General features: G+C 61.3%; 1 protein-coding gene across 1 annotated transcript; it reads left to right on the forward strand.

Moving 5' to 3' along the window:
* Positions 1–2,288, forward strand: LOC134649799 (uncharacterized). Its single transcript, XM_063504627.1, has 2 exons — positions 1–2,176; positions 2,224–2,288. The coding sequence occupies exons 1-2, from the start codon at positions 1–3 to the stop codon at positions 2,286–2,288; spliced, it is 2,241 nt and encodes a 746-aa protein (XP_063360697.1).
* Positions 2,289–10,045: the final 7,757 nt, after the last annotated feature.

Here is a 10,045-nt window from a genome sequence, read left to right on the forward strand (position 1 = left end):
ATGGACACCGATTTGCAGAGTGATTTGGTATTGAGGCTGCAAGGAGGGGCTGATGGGGAGAATAGCAGTCCGGCGGAGGCAGGAGCCTCCACTGGCCACCCCAAGGATGGATTCCGACCATTTCAGGACGCCCAGGGGCGCTGGGTGTTCCATGATGAGGACGTGCCTCCGGGGACGGCGGTGGATTCTACACGCTCCCCACCCAAACCCGCTAGGGGGCTTAGTGAGAGACGTAAAGCCGTAGTGCTAATAGAACGCATGCCAGAAAGGGTCCCGTCTCTTGGCAGGGAGGAGTTCTTCTCCCCCAGGAGAATAGACACGGGTGACCTCCCTGGGGACGGAGTATTTTTCTCTCCGGTGCCAACCGACGTGGAAACCGCCGAATCCGACGCTTCGCTAACTGCCCAAATGGCCGCAGGACGGAAGAGGCAGCGAAGCAGTGGTAGCGACACGGGAGCATCGCCGAGCGGCGAGGCTTCCGATCTTGCGGAGCAAGGAAAGCCCGCCTCGGGACCTTCCAAGCGAGGAACAGGCCGCCGACCATCCACGGCGCGCCACGCCGGGCTAACCAAGGAAAAGGCTAAGCGCCTGGAGCTCGAGCTGCAAACTGAAGAGGACCTGATAGCCGCGTCCAAAATGGTGACGCTAAGACGGCTTGCCCGCCATCCGGATTCGTTTGGGACGACAAGTGGGTCAGACGACGAAGAAAACCGCACTGCCCTGGCCCTAAACCAGCAGGTGCGGGATAGTCTGGGGCTAATCAAGGACGTGGCCACCAAGTCCAAAAACCTAAAGGGCACGTACCAACGAATCCTGAAGGAGGCTGTGGCTGCGATCCGGGAAGCTGTCGGTGAGATGAGGGGCCGGACTGTCTCCGATGAGACGAGGAGGCTCGCCGCCGAAAACGCTCGCCTCAAGGCGGAAATGGCCGAGCTCCGTAAGGAGATGGGCGACTTGCGTGCTAGCCTTGGGCAGCGCCTCGAAGGGACGCGCCAAGAGACGGCGACATCACCTGCTCGGGAGCAAGGTGACCTAGAGCGCAATATCATGGCCAAGGTGAGTGACATGATGGGTACAAGGTTGAGCGCCCTGGAGGAGAGACTGCTCCCACAGCAACCTACTCAGGTGTCGTCTGCTCCCACACCTTCCAAAGCAGGAAGCTCTCCCCCCGGTCACACTCCAGCTCCTACCAACCCAGCGGGTGCGAAGCGGGCTGCGAAGAAGAACAAAAAGAAGGAGGGGCCCAAAAAGCGTCCTACGAGTGTTCCTGGCCCCGCTTCCCAAGTCCGGCAGCCTCGGCTGCAGACAACAGTGCCTGCCTCGGAAGAGGAATGGACGACTGTGGTCAAGCGGGGTAAGAAGAATAAAAAGAAGTCTCCCGTTGGAGAAGCGACGACTGCGAAGCCACAACAGCCGGCGGCACCGCGGAAAGCGCAAGAAGGGAAGGGTCGCAATAAGACCAAGGCGCTACTGCGCACCCCGCGGTCAGCGGCCGTAGTCCTCACCCTGGAGACGGGAGCAGAAGAGAGGGGCGTTACCTACGGAACGTTGATTACGGAGGCCAAGACCAAAATCTCCCTGGATGGGCTCGGTATCACCGGCCTGAGGTTCCGTAGGGCAGTGACAGGGGCGGCAATCCTGGAGATCCCGGGCCCAGACACCACCAGCGGCAACCAAGCAGACTCTCTTGCTGCCAAGCTGAGGGAGACGCTTAATGTGGCCGACGTCCGCATCTCTAGGCCGGTAAAATGCGCGGAGATGCGCATTTCCGGCCTGGATGACTCGGTTACAGAGGAAGAGCTCGCCGCTGCCGTGGCGAAAGTTGGAGGGTGTGCCCTAGAGGCAGTGAAAGTTGGCCGGATCTCCCGCACGCCAACAGGCCTGGGCACAGCGTGGGCTCGCTGCCCCGTAGCAGCCGCCAAGAAAGTGGCTGAGGGGCGACTCCTCGTCGGATGGGCTTCGGCAAACGTGAAGCTGCTGGAGTCCCGACCCCTGAGGTGCTTCCGCTGCCTGGTGCCTGGCCATGTTAGGAGGGGGTGCACCTCAGAAATCGACCGTAGTGACCAATGCTACCGATGCGGTCAATCCGGTCACCGGGCCAGGGACTGCACCGCCGCGCCCCACTGCACTCTGTGCACTGCAGCGGGCAAACCTGCTGACCACAGTGCCGGCAGCAGTACCTGCGCGATGGGGGCTAAAGCCCCAAAACGCATGTCCCGGAAGGTGACCAACAAACCAGGCACCCCTGGAGTGGCGGCGCCTCCGGCTGCACAAGAGGGTCCGACTAACAATGCGCCAAAATGACGAGGTCAACCAATCGGATCCTCCAGGCGAACATAAACCACTGCGCCGGGGCGCAAGATCTCCTCCTGCAGTCCATGGCGCAGTGGTCGATAGATGCTGCCGTGGTCGCCGAGCCGTACTACGTCCCCCCCAGCCACAACTGGGCTGCGGACCTGGATGGCTTGGTGGCCATTATTACAAAAGCAGGGGTAGAGGGCATACCGCCCCCCTCCACGTTGTCGAGGGGCCGAGGCTATGTGGCTGTCCTCTGGGGCGAAATTACCCTGATCGGGGTATATTTCTCCCCCAACAGAAGAGTCTCCGAGTTCGAAGCCTTCCTCGGCCAGCTGGCGGCTCTTGTTGCGCAGACCCAACCGCGCCAGGTAGTAGTCGCAGGGGACTTAAACGCCAAATCCATGGCCTGGGGCTGTCCCGCAACCGACATCCGTGGAGACCTGTTAGAGGAGTGGGCGACGATGACCGGTATGTCGGTTCTGAACCGAGGGTCGGCCAGCACCTGCGTGCGCTGGCAGGGAGAATCCATAGTAGACGTGACGTTTGCGACCCCGGCACTCGCGACCCGCGTCCGTGGCTGGAGAGTACTGGAGACGGTGGAGACATTATCAGACCATTTGTACATCCGGTTTGATGTCTCCACGTCCTCCGGAGGCACGACAGACACGGATCGTCGTCCGAATGGCCGTGCTGCGACCCCTTATCCTCGTTGGGCCCTGAACAGCCTGGATCGTGAAGCGGTGGAGATAGCGTCCCTCGTCCAGGCCTGGACAACATCTCCTGGGCCTGTGGAGACCGAGGAGGAGGCAGCCTGGTTCCGCGAAGCCATGTCACAAGTCTGTGACGCAGGCATGTCACGAGCCAAGCCACGGCCTCCGAAGCGTCAAGTGTACTGGTGGTCGCGAGAAATCGAAGAACTCCGATCCTGCTCCAACAGGGCGAGACGCCAGTACACACGGTCCCGTCGACGCAGACACCGAGACGTTGAAGAGGAGACGCGGCTGTACGGTGCCTACAGGGAGGCGGTCAAGGCGCTGCAGCTCTCCATCTGCGAGGCAAAGGCGAGCGCCAGAGCGGAGCTTCTCGAGACTCTAAACCGAGACCCATGGGGGAGGCCGTACAAGACGGTCAGGGGTAAATTACGCCCTTGGGCCCCCCCCTTGACAGAGAGTCTCGAGCCTCGACTACTGGGGGTGGTTGTTTCCAACTTGTTTCCGAACAGACCGGAACACCAGCCCCCAGAAATGGCACCTCCCCATCAGCTCGCAGGGTTTGAGGGTGCGGAAGTCGGGGTGCCTCCGGTAACGGAGGCAGAGCTAGACGCAGCCGTGCGGAGGCTAAAAGCCAAAAACACGGCACCGGGTCCAGATGGGATCCCAGGACGCGTCCTGGCTTTGGCGCTGCGGTCCCTAGGGGAGAGATTCCGCGGGCTACTGGACGCCTGTCTACAGTCCGGCCGATTTCCGACCATATGGAAAACCGGCCGGCTCGTCCTCCTAAAAAAGGATGGGCGTCCCGCGGACTCTCCATCCGCCTACCGTCCGATCGTATTGCTCGACGAGGCTGACAAGCTCTTCGAGCGCATCATCTGCTGTCGCCTCGTTGAGCACCTCCGAGGAGTAGGACCTGACCTGTCCGAGCATCAGTTCGGATTCCGAGAGGGCAGGTCGACCGTAGATGCAGTCGCGCGCATCAAAGCCCTCTCGGATGAGGCGGTTGACCACGGTGGGGTTCTCCTGGCGGTGTCCTTGGATATCGCCAATGCCTTTAACACCCTGCCGTGGTCGTGCATTAGGGAGGCGCTGAAATACCACAAAGTGCCTCCCTATTTGTGCCAAATAGTCGGGGCCTACCTCTCGGAGCGGTGTGTGGAGTATCCGGTCCGGGGCGGCGGGATTACAAGGTGGGAGACGTCGTGCGGTGTTCCACAGGGCTCGGTCTTAGGGCCGCTCCTGTGGAACATTGGGTACGACTGGGTGCTGCGGGGGGAGCTTCTCCCGGGGTCAAGTGTGACCTGCTACGCAGATGACACGCTGGTCACGTCCCGGGGGACCTCGTACCGGGAAGCAGCACGCCTCGCCACCGTGACGGTGGCACAGGTGGTGAGGCGTATAACGATGCTGGGTCTGGAGGTGGCGCTACACAAGTCTGAGGCGCTCTGCTTCCACGCAGCCCGGAAGGCGCCGCCTGCAGGATCCAGCATCGTCGTTGGTGGCACCCGAATCGAGGTAAAGTCCGACATGAAATATCTCGGACTTGTCCTCGATTCCCGATGGAACTTCCGCGAGCACTTTGCCCGCCTGACCCCCCGACTAATGGCAGCATCGGCCGCACTGAAGAGGCTGATGCCCAATATCGGGGGGCCGGACGTAGCGAGCCGCCGTCTGTATATGGGGGTGGTGCGATCGATGGCCCTGTACGGGGCGCCGATCTGGGCGGGGAATCTGGCGGCCCAAAATATCGCCCTGCTGAGAAAGGCTCAGAGGGCGATGGCCATCAGCGTCGTACGCGGGTACCGCACCACCTCATATGATGCGGCGTGCTTGCTGGCGGGAACGCCTCCTTGGGATCTGGAGGCGGAGGCCCAAGCGTCTCTGTACGAGTGGCGCAGGGAGCTCCGGCTGCGGGAGTTCCATCCTGCGCCTAGGGAGATAGAGGCGCAAAAGCTCCTCGTCCGGCAGTCCATTGTCCTCCAATGGGAGGAGCAACTGGCTGGACGCGAGGAAGGGCACAGGACTGTCGAGGCGGTCCGGCCGGTCCTACAAGACTGGCTGGAGAGAGAGCGGGGCTCGCTAACCTTCCGGCTGGTGCAGGTGCTCACGGGGCATGGCTGTTTCGGGAGCTACCTGCACCGGTACGCAAGACGGGAGGAGACGGCGGAGTGCCACCAGTGTGGCTGCGGAGAGGACACGGCGCAGCATACCCTGGAGGAATGCCCAGCCTGGGAGGGGCAGCGCCGCGAACTCGCGGCAGTGGTGGGGAACGACCTCTCCTTGCCAGCCGTAGTTAAGGCTATGGTTGCCGACGAGAGGTCGTGGAAAGCGGTCCTCTCCTTCTGCGAGGATGTAATGTCGCAGAAGGAGGCAGCGGAGAGGGAAAGGGAGGCCAACCCAGCCTCGCACCCGATCCGCCGCAAGCGCACAGGGGCCCGGAGGAGAGCGTATGCCCATCTCCTCCCCCCCACCTAGCGAGGTCTGGGCAGCGGCGCGGGGGCGTCGCTGCCCATTACATAGGCCTCGCAGAGAGGGCGCGCGTGGTATGCCCACGCGCCTTCTGAGTAGGCAGGGGTAGAAGTTCCTCTCTAGCCCCCCACAAGAGAAGGGCCCGCTGCACAGGCGGGCGGCGCCGGCGTGGTTGCGGTTGCGTACTCTAGAGAACCCGTGGCCACGCCCCACCGGCGGCGTGCAGGCATACCGTTGGTTTTTTAGTGGGTAGCGGCACCTTTGCCGAGTCCCACATAACCCGCATTTCCTCCCCCGGGTGTGCGGGTATGCATAAAGCATTTTTCCAACGAAAAAAAAAAAAAAAAAAAAAAAAAAGGTTAGGTTAGGTTCCACGGACCTGCTCGGGTGTCCGAGTGGGCGGGGAGGTGAACCCCGACGTGGCGCGTCCCCAGGTGGTGGATAGGGGAATGCCCCGGCCCGTTGTCGTGCTGGGGTAGGACGTAGTCCCGCGAACCAAACACCAAGGGGGGGATTTGGGGGGCTTTGTGCCCGAGAACGGCTCTCCACGCGTCCCTCTGAATAAGCAGACGGCGCAGTGGATGAGCAGAGAGGAGGAGCTATGAGAGCAGTATGTAGGGTCAATCAAGTCACTGTTTCGCGCGCGGACGTCTGGGGAGGAGGCTGAGGGCTCCCTGACGCGTCGTGGATGTGGGTGGTTGCCGGATTGGAGAGCTTCTGCTTTTCTGACATTGCCTAGCTGTCTGGAAGGATTGTGCATTGGGCTTCTGTGAAACCCAATTGCAGATCTATTTCTCCGGGCGGGTCGGCGGTGTTAGCGGATCGGGAGGATCGCGCACCGGATGCCGCGCGGATCTGTTGTGCGTCTGGGGGGCTTTTGGCTTCCAATGACGGCTGCGGGGGGTCACATTCCGGATCTTTGCCCGAGGAGCAGTTCCTTGATTGATACCCTGAGGAGTGGCTGGGCGGGTGGCTCCGCGTGTCCCTCTGAATAGCAGAGGGCACAGTGTGAGCTGCAAAGTCCCTGTTGGGAATTTCTAATAGGTCCCCTATTAGAAATTACCTCTGGCGGGGGGAGGAGTGGGGATGGCTCCGGCCACCAAGCGCGGCGGATGGAAAAGTGGAAGAAAACCACTATAAAAATCACCCCAATCCCAAGGTGTGTCTGGCGTGCCGATGGGATGCGTGGCTGGAGGGAGTCCAGTCACAAACGTCAGGGAGGGGCATACCTCCTCAAAATAGCACACAAAATGAGTGGAAACGAAAATGTAGAACTACCCCAGGAGGTTTCAATCCTCCATGTCGCCACAGGACGGGCAATTGCCCATGCTGTGGCGACATGCCGCCTTCCGTATTCTGGGGGGGCAAACCACTCACGATCCCGAAACGACAACACAAGCAAACACTTCATGGACACCGATTTGCAGAGTGATTTGGTATTGAGGCTGCAAGGAGGGGGTGATGGGGAGAATAGCAGTCCGGCGGAGGCAGGAGCCTCCACTGGCCACCCCAAGGATGGATTCCGACCATTTCAGGACGCCCAGGGGCGCTGGGTGTTCCATGATGAGGACGTGCCTCCGGGGACGGCGGTGGATTCTACACGCTCCCCACCCAAACCCGCTAGGGGGCTTAGTGAGAGACGTAAAGCCGTAGTGCTAATAGAACGCATGCCAGAAAGGGTCCCGTCTCTTGGCAGGGAGGAGTTCTTCTCCCCCAGGAGAATAGACACGGGTGACCTCCCTGGGGACGGAGTATTTTTCTCTCCGGTGCCAACCGACGTGGAAACCGCCGAATCCGACGCTTCGCTAACTGCCCAAATGGCCGCAGGACGGAAGAGGCAGCGAAGCAGTGGTAGCGACACGGGAGCATCGCCGAGCGGCGAGGCTTCCGATCTTGCGGAGCGAGGAAAGTCCGCCTCGGGAACTTCCAAGCGAGGAACAGGCCGCCGACCATCCACGGCGCGCCACGCCGGGCTAACCAAGGAGAAGGCTAAGCGCCTGGAGCTCGAGCTGCAAACTGAAGAGGACCTGATGGCCGCGTCCAAAATGGTGACGCTAAGACGGCTTGCCCGCCATCCGGATTCGTTTGGGACGACAAGTGGGTCGGACGACGAAGAAAACCGCACTGTCCTGGCCCTAAACCAGCAGGTGCGTGATAGTCTGGGGCTTATCAAGGACGTGGCCACCAAGTCCAAAAACCTAAAGGGCACGTACCAACGAATCCTGAAGGAGGCAGTGGCTGCGATCCGGGAAGCTGTCGGTGAGATGAGGGGCCGGACTGTCTCCGATGAGACGAGGAGGCTCGCCGCCGAAAACGCTCGCCTTAAGGCGGAAATGGCCGAGCTCCGTAAGGAGATGGGCGACTTGCGTGCTAGCCTTGGGCAGCGCCTCGAAGGGACGCGCCAAGAGACGGCGACATCACCTGCTCGGGAGCAAGGTGACTTAGAGCGCAATATCGTGGCCAAGGTGACTGAAATGATGGGTACAAGGTTGAGCGCCCTGGAGGAGAAACTGCTCCCACAGCAACCTACCCAGGTGTCGTCTGCTCCCACACCCTCCAAAGCAGGAAGCTCTCCCCCCGGTCACACTCCAGCTCCTACCAACCCAGCGGGTGCGAAGCGGGCTGCGAAGAAGAATAAAAAGAAGGAGGGGCCCAAAAAGCGTCCTACGAGTGTTCCTGGCCCCGCTTCCCAAGTCCGGCAGCCTCGGCTGCAGACAACAGTGCCTGCCTCGGAAGAGGAATGGACGACTGTGGTCAAGCGGGGTAAGAAGAATAAAAAGAAGACTCCCGTTGGAGCAGCGACGACTGCGAAACCGCAACAGCCGGCGGCACCGCGGAAAGCGCAAGAAGGGAAGGGTCGAAATAAGACCAAGGCGCTACTGCGCACCCCGCGGTCAGCCGCCGTAGTCCTCACCCTCCAGACGGGAGCAGAAGAGAGGGGCGTTACCTACGGAACGGTGATTACGGAGGCCAAGACCAAAATTTCCCTGGACGGGCTCGGTATCACCGGTCTGAGGTTCCGTAGGGCAGTGACAGGGGCGGCAATCCTGGAGATCCCGGGCCCAGACACCACCAGCGGCAACCAAGCAGACTCTCTTGCGGCCAAGCTGAGGGAGACGCTCAATGTGGCCGACGTCCACATCTCTAGGCCGGTAAAATGCGCGGAGATGCGCATTTCCGGCCTGGATGATTCGGTTACAGAGGAAGAGCTCGCCGCTGCCGTGGCGAAAGTTGGAGGGTGTGCCCTAGAGGCAGTGAAAGTTGGCCGGATCTCCCGCACGCCAACAGGCCTGGGCACAGCGTGGGCTCGCTGCCCCGTAGCAGCCGCCAAGAAAGTGGCTGAGGGGCGTCTCCTCGTCGGATGGGCTTCGGCAAACGTGAAGCTGCTGGAGCCCCGACCCCTGAGGTGCTTCCGCTGCCTGGTGCCTGGCCATGTTAGGAAGGGGTGCACCTCAGAAATCGACCGCAGTGACCAGTGCTACAGATGCGGTCAATCCGGTCACCGAGCCAGGGACTGCACCGCCGCGCCCCACTGCACCCTGTGCACTGCAGCGGGCAAATCTGCTGACCACAGTGCCGGCAGCAGTACCTGCGCGATGGGGGCTAAAGCCCCAAAACGCATGTCCCGGAAGGTGACCAACAAACCAGCCACCCCTGGAGTGGCGGCGCCTCTGGCTGCACAAGAGGGTCCGATTAGCAATGCGCCAAATGACGAGGTCAACTAATCGGATCCTCCAGGCGAACATAAACCACTGCGCCGGGGCGCAAGATCTCCTCCTGCAGTCCATGGCGCAGTGGTCGATAGATGTTGCCGTGGTCGCCGAGCCGTACTACGTCCCCCCCAGCCACAACTGGGCTGCGGACCTGGATGGCTTGGTGGCCATTATTACAAAAGCAGGGGTAGAGGGCATACCGCCCCCCTCCACGTTGTCGAGGGGCCAAGGCTATGTGGCTGTACTCTGGGGCGAAATTACCCTGATCGGGGTATATTTCTCCCCCAACAGAAGAGTCTCCGAGTTCGAAGCCTTCCTCGGCCAGCTGGCGGCTCTCGTTGGGCAGACCCAACCGCGCCAGGTAGTTGTCGCAGGTGACTTAAACGCCAAATCCATGGCCTGGGGCTGTCCCGCAACCGACATTCGCGGAGACCTTCTAGAGGAATGGGCGACGATGACCGGAATGTCGGTTCTGAACCGAGGGTCGGCCAGCACCTGCGTGCGCTGGCAGGGAGAATCTATAGTGGACGTGACGTTCGCGACCCCGGCACTCGCGACCCGCGTCCGTGGCTGGAGAGTACTGGAGACGGTGGAGACATTATCAGACCATTTGTACATCCGGTTTGATGTCTCCACGTCCTCCGGAGGTACGACAGACACGGATCGTCGTCCGAATGGCCGTGCTGCGAACCCTTACCCTCGTTGGGCCCTGAACAGCCTGGATCGCGAAGCGGTGGAGATAGCGTCCCTCGTCCAGGCCTGGACAACATCTTCTGGGCCTGTGGAGACCGAGGAGGAGGCAGCCTGGTTCCGCGAAGCCATGTCACAAGTCTGTGACGCAGGCATGTCGCG

This window comes from Cydia amplana, chromosome 7, assembly GCF_948474715.1.
Source record: "Cydia amplana chromosome 7, ilCydAmpl1.1, whole genome shotgun sequence".
Classification (NCBI taxonomy): Eukaryota; Metazoa; Arthropoda; class Insecta; order Lepidoptera; family Tortricidae; genus Cydia; species Cydia amplana.

Bases quoted from the DNA above. Each gene is read 5' to 3' on its own strand.
- LOC134649799 (XM_063504627.1), top strand. From the start codon at position 1: ATGGACACCGATTTGCAGAGTGATTTGGTATTGAGGCTGCAAGGAGGG. The intron at 2,177-2,223 runs GTACCTGCGCGA...ATGTCCCGGAAG, and splicing joins TGACCACAGTGCCGGCAGCA to GTGACCAACAAACCAGGCAC.